Source organism: Octopus bimaculoides, chromosome 16 (genome assembly GCF_046866305.1).
Source record: "Octopus bimaculoides isolate indiv1 chromosome 16, ASM4686630v1, whole genome shotgun sequence".
NCBI lineage: Eukaryota > Metazoa > Mollusca > Cephalopoda > Octopoda > Octopodidae > Octopus > Octopus bimaculoides.
The window spans coordinates 2552546-2572785 of record NC_142943.1 but is presented as its reverse complement, the minus strand read 5'-3'; the positions used below and the strand labels follow the sequence as shown (position 1 = coordinate 2572785).

Sequence of the window (20240 nt, the reverse complement as noted above, 5' to 3'; positions counted from 1 at the left end):
ATTAGCAATCATGATGAAAAGTGAAACTATCATAGACTACAGTCACCTTAACTGTGATGTTTCATGCATTGTAGAAATTAATAAAATAAAATCTATTCCTATATCAACATTCAATATTGAAACAATATCTAGAGTGTAACTATTGTCTGACATTAAGAAAGGAAGCTGACTGATATATATGTGACTGACTGGTGAAGTCTTTGAAAAGTCTCCATGGCTAGCTGAATCGATATTGTGCAATAAAATATTTTCATATCTGTTTTGGAATTTGAGTTTGTTGTGTGTTGGAAAGTTATATAATTGTAACGTAAAGAAATATATCAAATACTTCCATGTAAGTGATAATATCCATCAATGGATTTTCTCATAGAACACGTTATCACGTTAACATGTGTGATAACAGTAGAACATGTAACAACATTAACGTGTGATAACAGTATGAGGTAGTGTTGGAGTAAACTAGAAATGTTTGTCTAATTAATCCACTAATGACTCCAGTGGAGGACAGAATTTGTAGAGGGACCCCTTATAATATTTAATTACATTCTCATTTATATTAAATTTAAGGCTGATGGGAGAAGTGGCCACCTTTTTTGTTCATCCTTCCTGGGTTAATAATATTATATACCAGTCATATTCTGAGGTTGATTTAATCACCTACACCCAACAACACTCCTTCACCAAAAATATGTCAATATCAAAAATGTTTATTTTGAGTTAAAATGTTTCATTTTGAATTCAAATTGTGCTGAGGTTGATGAAATCTGTGTGGGTCAAATTGATGAACTATATCTCTCCCTGAAATGTGTGCTGTATATGTAAGGCCTTAGCGTTCATTAAAACCATACCTTGCCACTGAATCTGTTGTCCTGTGCCTCTGGAAATATTTTTATCACTGAGGATTTAGGCTGGCAGATTAACTGAAGTATTAGAGTATTGGACAAAATGTGGTGCAACATCCTTGTGAGTTCAAATACTGCCAAAGACGACATGTCTCTCACTCCCTTGGGATCAATAAAATAAAGTACCAGTCAAGGACTAGAGTCAATTTGATGAACCCCTTGCTCTAAAATATCTCTATGAGATAATGCAAACATATGATAAGAAGTTTGCTTTCCAGCCACATGGTCTTGGGTTCAATCACACTTCATGTTACCATGGGCAAGTGACTTCTATTATAGGCTGACCAAAGCCTTGTGAGTAGATAGAAACTGATTCTGCATATGTGTGTGTATCTTCTTTCTGTGTTTGTCTCCCACCACTGCTTGACAACCTGTGTTAGTTTTTTTACACCTCATAACAAAGCAGTTCAGCAAAAGAGATTGATAGAATAAATACTAGGTTTTAAAGAAAAGTATCGGGGTCAATTCCTTTGACTAAAAATTCTTTAAGGGTGGTGCTCCAGCATGGCTGCAGTCTCATGACTGAAACAAGTAAAAGATAAAAGAAGTGAAAAACAAAATAGATGTATATCTCAGGAATTGAACCGGATTCCCTTTGGTTCAAAGATAAATGCTTTGCTTATGTCTGAAATGAAGTCGCAAAGCTGTTGTAGTCACTGATTTAGTGAAAGCATTAAATTGTGAAGCTGTCCACGTTAACAGCAACATAAGCCACCAACTGTGACGGATGTCAAGCAGAAAATTAACACCAAACACTGACAGACAGCAGAATGTGTGACATATGTGAATGATGTACAGGTATTTATGGATCTGTGTATTTGCATTACTGGAGAGCAATAAGCTAACATGATTTATTAGAGTTCAAATGTCAGGTATAATTTACCCTTAAGGACTTAAGGGTAATTTATAAGATGAATCACAGTGGAATTCAAATTTGTTTCAGTGACATAACTGAATAGAACTTAACTAGAATGTTGGGAGAACATGACACAATCATCACTAGCATCAACAGTATCATTAGTTATGCCTTCCCAATCAGTAACTAATCTATCCTAATATCAACAGACTTAAATCAACTTAGGATATCATCTACTTTTACATAGGTTTCTATCAAAATTCATCATCTCGCATGCCTGAAGTACGCGGTTTAAAAATAACATTTTACATTTTTTGTATTATGCACATCTAATTTATGCTTATTTATATTCAGATACTAATGTGTTATGGTCCCAATGATGTTTCTTGGATGCTATTACTGTAGGCATAAATTTAGATTTAAGAACGTTAAACACATTCACAATTCTCAGTAAAATAAAAAATACTGTAATTTTGTTTTATTGCCAAACATCTGGCTTTCAAAGTGCAAACTGTCCGTCTGTTTTATCATCATCAGAGTTTAACGTCAACTTTTCCATATTTGCATGGTTCAGGCGGAATCTGGGAACAGATTTTCTACAGCCAGATCCCCTTCCTGTCACCAACTCTCACCTGTTCTAAAACAAGTAAATATTTCACCTTGGAAGACAAGGAGTGAATATCATTTGTACGATGGTGATACTCATTTACAGTCATCACGTGATATCAAAACAAGTGTATGCACAGGCACACCCACACATAAAATGGGCATCTTTCAGTTTCCTTCCATCAAATCCGAGCCTGAAAGTACTATAGCCTGGCCTATAGAGGAAGGCTCAAGGCTACATGGTTGAGAAGCAAGCTTCTCTACTTGTCTGTCTTTCCTTTTCTCACTCTCACCCTCTTTTTCTCTATACACACACACACACACACATATAGAGAATATAGATTTTAAACCATTGAGCACAGTAATCCATGATAAGAAAGAATCTTATGTAACAGAAAAGCTCTTCTTTCAACATGGCCCAGCACAGGCTAATAACTGTGTGGGTTGGTGGTCTATATACACTGTATACATGGTTAGTGGGTCGGACAAAAGTGCAGGGCAGTGAAATAAATAGTCATAATAATCATTATGACTATGAAAATACAAATATTAGAAAATAGAAGAAAATGGTTAAAGCAGACAAATACTGGTAGAAAAAGGCAACAGTAAGATTGAAATGCACAGAGAGATAAGATGAAGGCTGTATTTGTGGGAATAGAAATGAACTGATATCGAGAAAATAAGATGAAGTTACTATATAGAGTTGAAATAAGGAACAGATGAGTATTTGGAAGGGAAAGGGTGGTGGGTGGCTGGGTTGAAGGGAATGGCAAAGGTTACAAGGAATTTAAAGAGATTAAGGTTAAACAGCATTTGGATTATATAAGGTACTAGAAATAAGTGAGTGGGTGTAGCTGGGCTGTAGTGGTATTTTCTCTATATATATACGTATGAACAAGTATATGCATATATACACATGTGTGTACGTATATATATGCATATATATATAGATATAGATATATATCGTATGCATTTCATTTCCACCGGCTTCTGTCTACCAGACTCACTCACTGGGTTTTGTTCTTCAGCTTGGAACTATCGTGGAACAATTGTAGGCACTTGTGTATGGTGTCACACAATGGGGCTGAACCAGAAGTCATGTGATCTTAAAGCAGACTTCCTAACTACACATACACGCACACCTGTGCATGCATGAATAAATACATACATACATACATATACTTATATATGTGTGTGTGTGTGTGTGTGTGTGTAATACATAAGAATATATCTTCAAAATTATCATTGTAGGGAAACAATGCCATGAAAAATATCTATGTTCTTCATTTTTATTGTAAGACTAATAATAAAAAAAAATTAGGTTGCCAAAAAACTTGACAAAACACTTGAAGAATAAAAGGTGTTTATTCTAGTTATGTCATTAATCGCCATCTTACACTAATTTAGAATGAACTTTTAAATCTATGAATATTTTCATTGTCTTTTCATATTTTAGGCTTAAAAGGCCTCCTCCTTCTGTTGAATCAAGAGGGAAAATACTAACAAAGAAAAACACAGCAGAAGAAAAAAGGAAATTTCCAGAAATCTATATTTTTTTCAATTTTTTTTTTTTTCATGTTTATTTTATATTTATTCTTTAAGCAATCTACTCCAAGATTTGTTCATGATTAGAATCAGAATTTTCTCTCATAACAATCGCTTCTCTATTGGAATTGGACATGAATTGCAGAAATGTCAATAGCAGTGTCTGCAATAACCAATTATATTCTATAGAACTCAATAGGAATGGTTGTCGTTCGTGCTTACAAATTAGAGCAGCGGGATGGAGATGCACTGAAGATACCAAAAAAAATAGAAGACAAAAAGGTGGAGGAGGAGGAGGCAGCTGTTGCTTATGCCCTCCCCCACCTTTCTTTAAATGGTTTTTTGTTTGCATTTTAAGAATAATGAGTTTGATCTTTGTTTCCAAATTTCATCTTTTTATTTTTAAGAATTTGTGTATTGTTTGTTTGCATTTACTGGTGTGTGTGTCAGGGAGAGAGAGAGCAAGAGAAAGAGAAGTAGGTATGGTTAGATGGTTAAGTAGTTTGTTCCATAATTATGTATTTCTCGGTTTGATGCCACCACACAACAAACATTTCTCTTAGTCTTCTACCATTGTCTCAGGTCAACCCAACCCTGGTGAGTAGAATTCGGCAGATGGAATCTGAGTAGAAGTCTATCAGCAATTCCTCAAAGAGTAGCATTGCTCTGCATCCCTCACTCGCCACCCACACACTCCATCAGGTAGATTCTGCTTATGTGTATTAATTAAGAGTACAGAGTACTTGTGAAGTTCTCAACATAACCTTTTGTTCAAAGTATGTTGTATCAAGTGAATAGGAACTAAATTTCACAAGGATAGGTCGCTAGACTATTAGAAGTTAATTTACCCTGACATTAGTTTAACATGAGCTGAAAGTGAATAGGATACTCATTAAATCAGGTTTCCCCATTAAACAGTTCTAATATTGTAATTGTCTTAGTTCAAATCAGTCTTGATCTAGCAGGCAGATAATCAAAGACGCTCCAACTATGACCTTCCCATTTATTTTTTGGCCATAGAATATCTATAATTACACTAACCTCTGTTGGACCACGATTCTCCTTTAAGTAGTTCTCCTTTAAGACAATAAGATGTCATTTGTTGGGGACTTGATTACTATTTTCTCACAGGTTAAACATACCTCTTTGACTTGTTACATGTTGTTGGCATTCCGTTGCTTATGACGTCGAGGGTTCCAGTTGATCCGATCAATGGAACAGCCTGCTCATGAAATTAACGTGCAAGTGGCTGAGCATTCCACAGACACGTGTACCCTTAACATAGTTCTCAGGGATATTCAGCGTGACACAGTGTGACAAGGTTGACCCTTTGAATTACAGGCACAACAGAAACAGGAAGAAAGAGTGAGAGAAAGTTGTGGTGAAAGAGTACAGCAGGGTTCGCCACCATCCCCTGCCGGAGCCTCGTGGAGCTTTAGGTGTTTTCGCTCAATAAACACTCACAACGCCCGGTCTGGGAATCGAAACCACGATCCTATGACCGCGAATCTGCTGCCCTAACCACTGGCATTGCACCTCCACCTTGTTTCATAGAATGTGAACATACATCACAGGTTATAAAATGTGAAAAAAAAAGTAAACAAGAAAAATTTTTTCATGCTTAGATTAATGTTTTTCATTTAGTATGTTCTCTCTCATTTTGTTTAAAGTTAAACAAAGCTCTTTCTGAGTCGCACAAGCTCATAAAGTTGGATTCTGTAGTGTAGCTATCCCCACCTTCCTGGATGGGAGACTGGATTATAGCAGGAATAATCATTTTTGTCTGCTGAGCAGACTGGAGCAATGCGAAATGAAGTGTCTTGCCCAAGAACTCAATGCATCATCCAGTCCAGGAATTGAAACCACAATCTTGCGATCGTGAGTCCAGCACTCAAAATACTAAACCACTTGCTGAAAAAATATCAACTAAAAATATCTGAAAATATTATAGGAATAAAGAAGAGAAATGTCACTTTAATACATGTTGGAAATTCTCTCTTGAATTATATATATATGTATATATATATATATATATATATTTTTATATATGCATTTATATTTATATTTGTATTTGTGCATTGCTTAATGTATGTCTCTCCCTCTCCTGCTGTTTCTCCCCCCTCTCTCTTTCTCTCTCAACACACATATATCCACATGTGTCTGAATATACACACCATATAAAACTTATTTGTATACATTGAAAATAAACTTATATATTATATTTTATTTAAGTTATTTTATATCTCTGATAAAAAAGTTTATCTCAAAAATTATATCATTAATTTAAACATTATTTTCTTTTCCAAGATAGTTTTACCATAAAGTAAGAGATATCATGCAAATATAAAGGAGGCACAAAGAAGCAAAAATGGAAAGAGTAGTTGGTGGGATTCTCTTTTATAGTTCTTCAGATCTGTTGAAATATGTTGAGGGATTTACTCTAGCAATAACAATTGAGAGAATATGATTCTATGTAATTGTTGAATTGAACTGATATCACTTAGTTCTGCTTTAGTGATGGAAATGTTTTATTCTTTAAATTATCGTGATGGGGTTAAAATGTTTTTCACAAAAGTATGGAATAATAGCTGACATTATGAAAACAAACATCTGTGATGGATTTTGTCAATAGCAAATATTTGATTCTATACAGGTAATTATTATATAGGGCTAAAAAGAAAAAAACAGCAGTTATCATAAATAAAGTTGAAAACTGATATCGGTTTCAGATTTTGGCACAAGCCCAGCAATTTCAGAGGAGGGGATAAGTTGATTACATTGACTCCAGTATTCAACTGGTACTTGTTTTACTGACTCCAAAAGGAGCCAAAGCCAACCTCGGTAGAATTTGAACTCAGAAAATAAAGAAGGGCAAAACGGTGCTGAACATTTTGCCCAGCGTGCTAACAATTCTGCCAACTCACTGCCTTAAGTTTAAAATTAATGTTAAATGAAGAATGTAATCTACAATGTGATATCTTAACTAATCATATTATTATTATCAATTATCATATAACCATATATTAATCTTGTCTTATCGTATACAATGCTTAACTAATCAGTCACTATGTCTTAAATATCATTCAACATCTTATCATTCAACATGCAACCATGTCTTAATTGTCATGTAACCATATTTGACTTATCATAAACCGTATCTTAATATCCAAATAAACAGATCTTACTAATCACAGAATCCTCTTTTAATTATTCAGTCGTGTCAAGCTGCGGCCTTGTCTTAGTTATACAATCCTGTATGATTCATCATAAACTACTTCTTTAATAACACAACCATATTTTACCAAATATACAACCATCTCTTTCTAATCACACCCCTCTAGCTTACATACCATACAACCATACCCTAATGAATAAAGCCAGGCCTAACTAATATTATGATCATATTCTATTAGCTTTAAATCATTGGTAATCCCAGTTTTAACTTGCAAAGCTCAATATTTAATTTCTTTTTTAAATGAGGAAGGAAAAACAGCTCTATTTAGAATAATCATACAATAATGTCTTACAAAATGTCCAACTATTTGTCAATGAGTGTGTGTTGGTAAAAATGGTTAAACTGTCATGTATCTCACCTGTTTTCCATCGGTACACTTGTTGACCCATGGTAGAATAACAACACATTAAAATTAGAAGCAATCTTCTGGTTGTGTCTACTTTTCTTCTCCTTCGGTACTTTCCATCTTCCATGCTCATCAAGTGGCAGGCAAAACTCAGCAAATCTCTTGTCTATTGCATATCTACAGTGGATCAAACATAGGGATTCTGCGAAAAGAGAAACACAAAATAAAGAAAATTATTAACATTGTTTAAACAATTGCAACAGAATATATACAGAAATACAAAATACAAATGTGTGTGTATGTGTGTGCACGCGTGTGTGTATGTGTGTGCACGCATGTGTATTCTGTGTAAGTCAAGAAACGGTGACATGAGAAATTTTTTCAAATATAATTATAAGGTCTCACCATGTCCTAATATTAGATTAATTTTTTTGTGGTCAATATATGGTGCAAATTTGTCATTGTATTTACAAAATTTTCTCTCATTATCATTTCTTTATGTTAAGTTGCATGGAGTCAGATCAATCTATTTTAAATAATAATAACAATTATATATATATATATATATATATATATATATATGATAATACAGTTAACTTTAAAATGGAAAAGAATTTGTCAGGGCTGTATTCCTTCTCCATATTTGTTCAACATCTACACTTAGTGGATAATGCAAAAAGCAATACTGAAAGAAGAAAATGACATCAAAATACATGGCTTGGTCTAAGGTATGCAGATGATATTGTTCTTCTTGCCAAGACTGAAGCTGGACTACACAAAATATAAATACTTATATATGTATACACATAAATGTAAATGCATAACTATCTATCTGTTAGTCTGCTTGTCTTTGATTTGGTCCTATGCAACTAAGAGTTTCATTGGTCTCTAACAGAAATCTAGCTTGTTGGGCTATTTAACCACATATGTCTGTGTGTGTGTGTGTGAGTGTATATGTATGTATATATATATATATATATATATATATATATATATATATATATATATATAATATATATACACACACATACACATTAATTATACTAAGGACTATTCCTATAATTTAATGCTTCATGCTGTAATGGGACTCTAAAGTCAAGCTACTTCAATAAATATACACGGCACTGAAAGCAAGGGAATGAGACATGGGAGTTACCTTTTAAAAACAGATTTAGTTGCATACCCTTAAAGATTTCATGGTCAGCATGTATAATATGCTCTCTAATCATTTGACTTTAGAGTCCCATTACAGCGTGAGGCATTTACTTGTAGTAATTAGCCCTTAATATAATTAATGTATTTATATTTAAAGGAAAAATTATATACTTAGTTTTAATTTTCTCTTAAACTGGTTTTTCACGCTGGCAACTTGATAAATTCTTATATAGATTTTATCCTTATATTTTATATATATATATATTTATTTATTTATATATATATGACAGATTCTGCTATTTTTCTTGAAGAAAAATAGTTGTCTAGAACAATGTTGACATATTGGCAGTTAAGCAGTAACTTAGCCAATTCTGATGTCATTTTAATTAAACCATTCCAACAAAGTTTCCTATAATTCATACAAATGATAGCTAATTCCTTTCACCATATGATTCACATAATTCGTCACAGATTCCAATGATTAGATAAGGATGATTAACTGCTTGATTAAAATCAATATTTAATATTAATGCTACATTAGAAAGGATTATGAATTTAGGCCTACATGCACATATATATGTATGTATATATAACTTTGAGACATTTGCTCTCAGTAAGTATAGCTTTTGGTGATTTGAAACACTACTCATTACAAGAAGGAAATATATTTACTATTTATACCATTAACACAGTGGAAAGAGGAAGGGAAGCTAAATTCTATCAGCATAGAAAGCATGTACATCAAAAACGTTTGGGATTATATCTGTGTGTATGTGTGTGTATATATACTAGTGTGTATGTATTTATATAAATGTATACAGGTGTGGTTGTGTGGTAAGAGGTTTGCTTCCCTGTCTCATCATTTTGGATTCAGTTCTTCTGTATGGAACCTTGGGCAAGTGTCTTCTGCCATAGATTTGAGCTGACCAACGTTTTGGTCACTTTCTGTACTTACATCTTAGATACATCATGGCATCTGATGTGGATTTTTAAACCACAGACATTGTATTGAAATGACACCCACACAGATTGCATGTCTGATTTGGACCACCAACAGCTGCAGTTAAGTTCTAATCTTTGTGGATCTTAAAATGTCTTTTGAGGCCTCTGTTAGATTTGCAGATTTCATGGCATACATTGAAAGGTGTATACAGACGACATATAGGCAGAATGGTTGGTGTGTTTGCCTCCCACCACTGCTTGACAGCTGTTGTTGGTTTGTTTATGTCCCCAAAACTTAGCAGTTTGGCAGAAGAGGTACCAGGTTTGAATAAAAAAAAAATGTACTTGTGTCAATTCATTCAACTAAAATTCATCAAGGAATGGTCGCAGTCTTATGAGTGAAGCAAGTAAAAGTAGAGATATTTTGATCATATTAAACAGCATCAGCAAAAAATAGTTGATAGACAATATTACAAGGAATTACAATGGTCTAAGCCGTGCATAATTTGTCTAATTATCAAAACTTGAGCCAAAGGAATTAACTCAAGTGATTAATTTTGCAGCTGAGGCCGTTAACAATCTTTGCAACAAGAATCAACTGCCGTCAGGTTGTGACCCGTCAGACTCTTTTATTTAAATCTCCTTCTGTTAATCCTCTCAAGTATTTTAGGCCTATTTACACCAAACGAGGAGGATCTCGTCTTCTCCTTAGCTCACCATTACATCCATATCTTGCTGCTTTCACTGAAATCTGACAACCGATGAAAAGAAAAAAGGCAAAAAAGAAGATAATATTGTTTATTTAGGGATTGGGCTGATCCATTTGACTAAAAACGCTTGAAGGTGGTGTCCCAGCATGGCCACAGTTGAATGACTGAAACAAGTAAAAGATAGATGTGTGTGTGTGTATGTATGTATGTAGAGGGTCGTCTCTGCAGCAACAAGAACACGCTTAAAAATGGGATATAGATTTAAATAAATATCCCATTTTTAAGCTTGTTCTTGTTGCTGCAGAGACGACCTTCTGAATAAAGGTATTTATAATTAGTTCAATAGCATTGCAAGATGATAGAGGTTTCAATCTCCACTTATTAAAGTTTTTTTTTGTTTTTTAAACCATTGTTTAAAAAATTTATGAAAAATCTTACAGTCTGGTCTGACTTGAATCCACTACCAGATTATGCAGGATGTCCTATAACTGCTTATTTATCTGTGTCTTTACTTACATTGGGTGCCCTGTTAATTTCTGTGGAAAATAAGATAACTAAATCTACCACAGCATTAAATCAATAATAAAAATAGATTTAAATATCACATTTTTAAGTTGTTTCTCAGGTGTTGATTTGTTGGCCTAATAGGTAAAGGTGTTAGTAATTTAACCAATAACCTTGTATGAAGGTAGAGGTTTCAATCTCTATCTAGAAATATTTCTTTTTTTAAAGATATTTTTGTATAAACGAAAAAAAAAATAAAAAGACTCTCACCTCCTTCTCTCATCCTGGCCAGGATTGAACCCAGGACAGGACAGTTTTGAACATCCCCCTCACCCGGTTCATCTACACTCACCTTTACCTGCCAGTCTACCGGGTCCCCCCCCCCCCCCCCATATGAATTGCTGTCAAAGATGAGATACTTAAATCTATAACTGTACCCAATCAATAATAAAAATAGATTTAAATATCTCATTTTTGTGGCTTGAAATAAGAATGGCTTCTGTGGCTTTGTGGACATTGACGTTGATAAAGTATAACTTAGTGTTTGGTTACCGATGATGTTGAATTGGTCTTCTTTTCGGGTTATGGCTACTGTTGCTTAGTGAGTGGGATTGACTCAGTGCACAGCCTTTCCTCACTTAAAAAAAAAATCTTCTTGCACAGGCACTGCACGATAACAACATGTTAAGCTTCGTGCAATGGCCATACTCGTTAACGAGGGGGCTGCCATCATATATGTATGTATGTATGTATGAATGAATGATTTGTCTCTGTATGTATTTATGTATAATCATGCTCTAATTCTCCTTAGCATTTATCATTATTTAACAATTATGTTAATATCTGCAATAGTGATTTATTCATAAAGGTGATGTCAGATACTTAATATTCTACATATATTTCTACTTTTCCACTTAGAAATTGTATCGCCTTCTTTTAGATAATCTCTTTCATCTTAACACTCTTTTTCAACGCACAACATACTTCCTATTAAACTTTAATATCTTTTCTTTCAACTCTACAACTAACAACATTTTCTTTCTTTTTTCTTTCCAACTCTTTCTTGCTAATTCATTTAAAAAAGAACACCTCACTGCTGTTTTCTTGAAGCCAATATATCAGATGTAAATTGGCACCATCAGAGAATGTCTTCAAGAACTACAATCTACCTAAGACTGAGTTCATTAATAATTTGTTTCTGTAATACGAAGGTTGAGATATAGAAATAGATGTGTGTTGGATTTAATACCTAGTATTAGCTACTTTTATCTGTCAGATTTCAAACATAATTAGGAGGCAGTTTTGCTTTTGATCTCTCCAGGACCAATTAAATAAGGAGTGGTTATGCAACTAATTAACTGTACTCAACCCCAATTAACATATGTAGCCTTGTGCCAATGTGTAGAAATTCCTTATTATGGCAGAAACAGTCAAGTCTTACATCTAATTCCAGCAGTTTATTTCCATATCGAATTTCCTACAATGACAGATTTCCAGTCATATGCAGTGAATGAGTAATTTTTTTCAACATAACTTTGTTGAGTACATTAAAGATTGTATCTCACTGAGGAGGTTAGAATAATATCGAAACATTCAATGTTATCTCGCACTCTTAGTTGAATAATGGAAGTAATATTAGTCATTAAGTTACATCATCTTATCCTCACATCATATTTAGTTTTAGCTAAATGTAGTTCCCTTAGTTGGCTTGCCTGTTAGCACCAGCAGGATTACAAAAGTAAAACATATCAAAAGCAGATAAGCTTCCTCAAAATTATTGATACCTGTAATTCTGGAGAGGAGATGGGTGCCACTAGGTCCATTGAAATACTGGAAAGGAAATAATAGTAATATTTAATTCCAAAACAAACTGGTCAGGGCCTGAAAGCATATGACAAGGAAGAATGGAAAATATTGGTTGAAGATTTCAAGAGCCCCCTAGTGGCAGTGATTTGACTTGGATGTTTACTTTCCTCCCTTTATGTTGTGAATTCAAATTCCAATGAATTTAACTGACTTTCATCTCTCTACAGGTAATTAGAGAAATATCAGTAATATGCTGAGAATTAAATTAAATTAATATCACCCCCCCCCCCACACACACACACATACACACCCAACTACAAATATATGGGTCTGCCCTTATCAAATAAATTAATAAACATACTCCCTCATTAATTCATTTCTATAATTATTGAATATTTCACGTTTCTCTGAATGTGTCAGTATTTTCTAAATTGAAAGAATAATTAATTTTTAGCATAAGCATGATATTGCATTAAATTAATATGAAATTGGAATGAGGTATATGTCTTCATAATTACAAAAGTCATTAATTCAAAAATTATTTTGTAGAATAAAGAAATGAAAAATTTGCTACAAAACAATCAGGGAATTTTCTGACATTTGTGGTAGTTGTTATGACAGTGGTGGAGAGGATGGTGATGATGGTAGAGATAGTATCATAACAGCTAATTGCCTTTGATGCACATTGTCAGAGGGAGGGACAGAGAGAGTGATGGAGATACAGCACTAGTTATATTAGTAGAATGGTAGATATGAACTAATAGACCAGTATCCAGCCCACTTAATCGGTTACTATCTGTCAAACGAAACTTCAAAGATTTATGGAAATATATTCTCACACATATTATCAATAATTGTGTACAATATGAAATTCTTCAACTAATTTTTTTTAAATTCTTGAATAGTGTAAAGCTATCACATTGTTCTATAAGTTAATCAAGTGTACTGGAGAATATTTCTTCTCTTCTTCACAGCATCAGTAATTTTCTTTAAGTAGTTAAGATTAAAGTTTGCTGTTGCAAAAATTAACCTTTTCAAACTAACCTGATAGACCGAAAATAAATCTCATCAGATGATTTTATTAAATTAAAACATCTAACAGTGACAGTCTTCTTCATCTTATTATTATTAATTATTATTATAGTTATTATTATTATTATTATTATTATTATTGAAATTTTAAAAACCTACAGCTGTTCTCGAAATGGCTCATACTGATTTTTATGTCCATCTAATTGTAGCTTATCTTATTTTTCTTTAGTAACTCAGATTTAGTAACTGTTCACAACAATTAACTGTGGAGTACATTCAGTCATATTGTACTCCTTTCATGAGTAGATTTACTCTCTAAAGCAAATTCAACTTCTGTATTATCATGACAGTGGAGCTGGCTAGATATTACACCATTATGTTTGACAACTAATTACAGATAGCAGATAAAATTTCAGGTTCTTTATTTCCAGCAAATCATCTCAAAGAATGGGAAACTTACATTGGTGTCAGATTTCTGGTGGAATAAATGATTAATGATGGTTGCTGCTAAATATCACATCACAGACAGAAAGTTCTAAGAAAATATGTACATACATACATACACACACACACACACACACACATATATATATATATATATAAATAAATAATAACTCAATAATGTGTGTGTGTGTGAGTGTGTACATCTTTTATCACATCCCTTTCTTTAATTTCAAGAACTGCATGTTCATAACCATTCCCTTTCCCAACTCCACTCTGCTTATTCCAGTCCACTCAACTTAAGTATCTCCTCCATGGCAAAAACCCTGTTCTGTTCTGGTGCCTTCTTTCATACTTCAGCCTCTCATTTTTAAGCATAAAGTCACCTTCATCTCTACTCTCTGGAGCTCTACTCATTTGAAAAGAATCTTAGAGTCTTGTGAGCTCCATGGCAACCTCACTAATGCTGGAGCCATGAACAAAGCACCCAGTATATGGGGTAAAGTACATGGCATTGTGAAGGGCAGCCAACCATAAGAACCATACCAAAGCAAACCTAGGAGCACAATGCAGCTCTCAGACCCATTTGATTCTGTCAAATCATCTAACCCATGACAGCATGGCAGATGGATATTAAAAGATGATGATGGTTTTAAAGAACTGAACTGTCTAAATACATTTTATGTCATGTTTTTTTCTGTTGTTATTTAGCTTTAGTTCTTTTTATTTTATCTTCAAAGTTGTTTCTAAAGACTTTTAAATGATAATTATTATCAAACTTATCGTTAAGCGATAATTATCATCAGTTTTACATTATTTTAATCATTTCCATTTATAAAATGTTTTATTGCATTTGATCCCCTGACCTCTTTTAGGTTTTATTTCTAAAACGCAATTCTTCTAATTTTGTCTGTGTATGATCTCAGTAAAGTTTATTTAATTCGTAATCTTGATCAAAGGAGTTAAATCTATGAAGCTCATCACTAAGTCTACTTTGCTAATATTTTCTATAACTGACTTCCTTGTTTGAATTGAAATGTCATTATGAATGTGTGTGGAGGGGGGGAGTTGTGTCTGTGGTGGTATGAAACTAGAAAACTGACTTGATATTCAACTTTCCTGAATATTGATTTATGAGACTGATTTAGATCATCTAATGAAATGCTATGTCATCTTTACAACAACAACTTCACAACACTGCCCTTACCACCACCACCAACAACAACAACTACTACTACTACAACTACCTCAAAATATAGTTATTAACATAACTATTTGAAGCACCACCACCATCTCTGGAGTTTTATTTGATTTATTCTATTATTGTAAATATTCAACACAATCCACCAACATAAATTCCAAACTGTTCAACCTTCCCAGCCATACAACCTCAAAACTGACATTGATGGCTTGGAATTTCTGATAATTCATTGAGGAGTATTTTACTTGGATAGCCCTGAGGTGGAGCACCAGGCTAAATGGATTGCAACATTTCATATTCTTGGGGTAGCAAACAGGCAGAATCATTTGCTTGCTGGACAAAATGATTGGCAGCATTTTGTCTGTCTTTATGTTCTGAGTTCAAATTCTGCTGAGGTTAACTCTGCCTTTCATCCCTCTTGGGGTTGATAAAATAAGCAACAATTTAGCCCTGGAGCCGATGTAACCGACTTCTTTGTCTCCCATTCTTGCTGGCCTTGTGCCGGCATTTGAAACCAATGATTGTAACACTCACTGGGTTCAAATCCCATGCAGTTTCAACATTGAATAGCACCCTTCCAGACTCGAAGTAGTAATCCTGTGCTAGTGGAAGGTGAGGTGGACCATAAATTAAAGGACCAAAGAAGAACCGGTGATGTGCGAAATAGTGGTCCAGAAAATAAAGTATCCATTGATATTTCTAGTTGGTATCATTATGGCCAAGCACCTGCACAACCGATATGTATAGACACCCTGTATATGAGATGAATGGATATACACCCTGTATATGAGATGAATGGATATACACCGTGTATATGAGAGGAATGGGTAATCACTTCTGTCTTGAGGATTTGTTGTCTTCTATTTCTGAATTCTGCAACTCCAGAACCAGGTTCTCTCCTTCCCTTCCGCTCCAGCAATCATGGGGGAACCCTTCTACCTTACTTCCCTTTCTCCTTGAACCATAAGAAGGATAAATGCCAGCTATATACTAGGGGACAATTCAATTTGTGATTATTGTTTCTATGTCTAGCCTAAAAAAAAAAATCAACGTTTTTTTTTCTGATAGGTGACAAATCAACAAATATCAGAAGTTTCTCTCTCTCTCTCTCTCTCTCTCTCACACATGAAACAAAATAAATCAACAGTTATTTTATTTGATGTTTCAGCTAAAAAATATATAACAAAGAAAAAAAAAAGAACAATCTATTTACTCATTTATTTAAGTAATTCCGTTTTGTTTACAAGTTTCCACCTCCAAATAATAACAATAATAAGAGTTTCCTTTCAACCGTTGACAAACAATGAAATCGCTGCTGTGAACAACAGTAAATAACATCTCTTCCCTCTCTCTACCCCACCCTCTCTCTGTAGGCAGAATAACATGAAGACAAATTCCATGCTGCACATTAGAAGCTACCTACCTACATCACAGGTTAATTACAGACAAGCAACGTATACAAATAAATGCTAAAGCAATTAAAAATCTCCAATTTTCCTCTCTGACACACCCTTCAGTGCATGTCTCCAAACTTGAGACACTCCTCACCTAATTCTAATCAATATTTACATTTGCTCTTCTGACTGACATCAATTACAAATGATTTACATCAGTCTTTCTCTCTGTTCATTCTTATTTCTTTCATAAGACATTATTATCATCATTATTATTATTTATTTATTTGTAGTCGTTGCTATTGTTTTATTTTTTCTAATTTTACGTATGTGAAAAATTATTAATGGAAGTGTTAATTAATTTAGGTGTGTAATATGTGTTTATATGTCTGTATGATAGGTTATATACATTTACATAGTCTGACATGTGTGTGTGTGTGTGCACATATATATGTGTGTATATATGTGTGTATGTATGTATATATATATATATATATATATATATATATATATATATATATATATATATATATGTGTGTATGTATGTATTTATATATATGTGTGTAGATAAAACACACAGAGTGTATGTCTATGCAGATGTGACACGTATATATATATTCACACACACAAACACACATATGTACACATGCATATACATATATATATATATACACATACACATACACGTTGCTGTGTGTGCATGTTTGTTTGTGAATGCACACACAAATTCGATTATCTGCATGGAGAGCAAGAAAGATGTGTGCACATGCATATGTAGGTCTTTGTATAAATTGTTAAGATGTATACACAAACATTTATATTCACATACAACACACACAGGTATAGATATATACCTGTATTTAGATGCATATACATACATGCCTATATACACTTAGAGATACATAAACATATCTGAAGATATCAATATTCCGCTGGATGTATTCGTGAAAGTGCGTACTTGCATTTATAAGTATGTGTATTTCTATAAACGTCAATGTGCTTAAGTGAGGACAGTATATAATTTGAAAATACATACAGTTGAAGTAACTTAAAAGAGCTGTGTTAGCAATTGGAATTATCAAAACCATTTCCTGGAGCGGACTTATTGATTCTAGATGTGTGTAGCTCTGAAGATGCTATTCTCGACAACAATAAATGGTAAAATCTTCTGTACTTTCAGTTCCATTTGATCAGATATAATTTTTAAGCAACATTAAGAAGGACTGTTACAGTGACCTATTTAAGTGTTGCCCTCCCTTCTATAAAGTGATTTCTGTTGTCATAAGGAATCTCTTCTGTTTTGGCTCGATTTTTTTGTATTCTAAACCCTCATTCTCTCTCTCTCTCACTCTCTCTATCTCTCTCTCTCCTAGCATAAAGCTGTCTTCTTCTGTTTATAACCTCACTCAGTTGAAGATGATGTTAGTCTTGCAACCTATATGGTGACCTCATTGCTGTTGGTGCTGTGTATGCTCTTTATATAGTGGTTAGCATTAGACAGGGTACCCAGCTATGGGACCCATGTCAAAGCACATATTGAAGCATGGATGCAGCCTTAAAAGGGGTCAGTGATAAAACTCATTTAAATAAAAGGGTTGGAAGCCATTACTCTAATCTCTTATCCCCTTCTGGTGTTCATTAATTCTTTGTTGTTGTCAGTAACTGAGTTGACTCTTTTTTTTTAATTATATAATGATCATTAGAGCTTTGGACAAAATGTCTTGCAATATTTGTTCTGGTTCTTTATATTCCAAGTTCAAATCCTGCTGAGGTCAACTTTGCTTTTCATCCTTTCAGGGTTGATAAAACAATTAATGTTCGAGTCAAGTACTGGGGTTGATGGTACTGATGGCTACCCTCCTCCCTATTTCAAGCCTTGTTCCTACACTAGGGATGACTATGTAACCATAAACGCCTTAATCGGTGAACTAACTCAGTCTTGTACAAATAAAATATATTCAAACACAGGCAGAAGTGTGGCTGTGGGGTAAAAAGCTTGCTTCCCAACTATGTAGTTCTGGGTTCAGTCCCACTGTGTGGCACCTTGGGTAAGTGTCTTCTACTATAACCTCGGGTTGACCAGAGCCTTGTGAGTGGAATTGGTAGACAGAAACTGAAAGAAGTTTGTTATGTGTTTACTCTCCCCCACTACTTGACAACAGGTGTTCGTGTGTTTATATACCAATGACTTAACAGTTCAGCAAGAGAGACTGACAAAATAAGTACTAGCTTTAAAAAGAAAATAGGTACCAGGGTTGATACATTCAATAAAAAAAAAAGACCCTTGAAGCTGGTGCCCCAACATGGCTGCACTCAAACAACTGAAACAAGTCAATGAACAACAATTTCCTAAGAAAACAAAATAACCAACTAATACCAAATAATTTCTGAATGGTTAACAGAATTAGATATTTTGTGAATTGGGTCAAATATTTAGTTTTCTTGGAATTTAGTTTGGATTTTTACCGTTAATTCATCTAAAATTAAACCTAATTTTACTTCTCATAAAAAAAGAAGAAATAGAAAAGAAAAAGAAAAGGAAACAATTAAATGAGACATTTTTTTTAGAATAAAACTTCTGAAACCTTTTCCAGTTACAGACAGATTGCTTAGAAACGGTGAGTGTTCTCTTCTGAAATAATATTCTACTCTTGGAATAAAAATAAATATTTATTCTACACACTATTGCTATGTAAAATAAGAGTCAATTGCTTTCCCTTTCTTGAGAAGACTTATTTATTAAGTCTTGTGGTTAACCATTCCAATTTCTGGAGAAATGGAGCTGTGATGGTCATATCTGTTCTGAGAATATTAGGTATACAAGTGAGTGGAAATAGCTATAATTGGAAACTAAAACTAGGTTGTAGACTTAGTTATACAAGAGCTCATTTCCTACTCTTCGAATGTTTATAATATTCTTAATATGCAGGTCTATAATAAGATGGCAAATGATCAGCTTGCATAGAGAAGCTGGGTTTTAATGACTGTGTCAGATACTTTGGTAAAAGTACCTTATTATTTTTACATTTATATTCTCCTGTTGGAACATTGCATGTTTTTAATGAGAGAAGTGGAGAAAGAAAACAAGAAATTATTATACAGGTCAAAAAATATGTTTCACAGTGATCATAGTTACTTTTTCTCTTTCTTTTTTTCTTATTACTCTGCTATAAATATGTAGAAAAGTTGAAAGTTATTGACTTGGAAGCAGAATTTACAGAACGTCTCATCTGAAAATATATTCTGAGAGTCTCTGATATAATTTACAACTTTACAACATAATATTGTATAATCATGTCCCTTGTGCCATCTTGTAACACTTGCAGTGCTATGCAGGTTTATCAATAAGGACAACAATCATCTGACTCGTCATTTCCAGTGAGATGCTCAACTGACTGATTAGCTTCAAAGATTGACTCCGATGAATTATCCCGGGGCAACTTCTGCATGGAAAATAAACAGTTAAGTAACTTTGCAATAATGACTAATTCTGGTCGCAAAAGTCAAGGGAGACAACTTTGAATATAATTGGATGAGCTCATGGAGTAATATATATATATGTATA

The 20240-nt window shown here is 33.7% G+C and overlaps 1 protein-coding gene across 36 annotated transcripts in view; it reads right to left on the bottom strand.

Annotated features, from left to right (window-relative positions):
- LOC106878639 (thrombospondin type-1 domain-containing protein 7A) overlaps positions 1–20240 on the bottom strand; it is a 1055067-nt gene that overhangs the window by 329576 nt on the left and 705251 nt on the right. For all 36 annotated transcript variants that reach the window (XR_008265800.2, XR_016244537.1, XR_008265799.2 and 33 more), the window contains one exon: positions 7503–7692. Coding sequence is in view for 29 of the 36 variants with exons in the window: in XM_089364004.1 (XP_089220130.1) it covers positions 7503–7623 (121 nt within the window). In the remaining 7 variants the exon portion in view is untranslated. The remainder of the gene's footprint in view (positions 1–7502; positions 7693–20240) is intronic.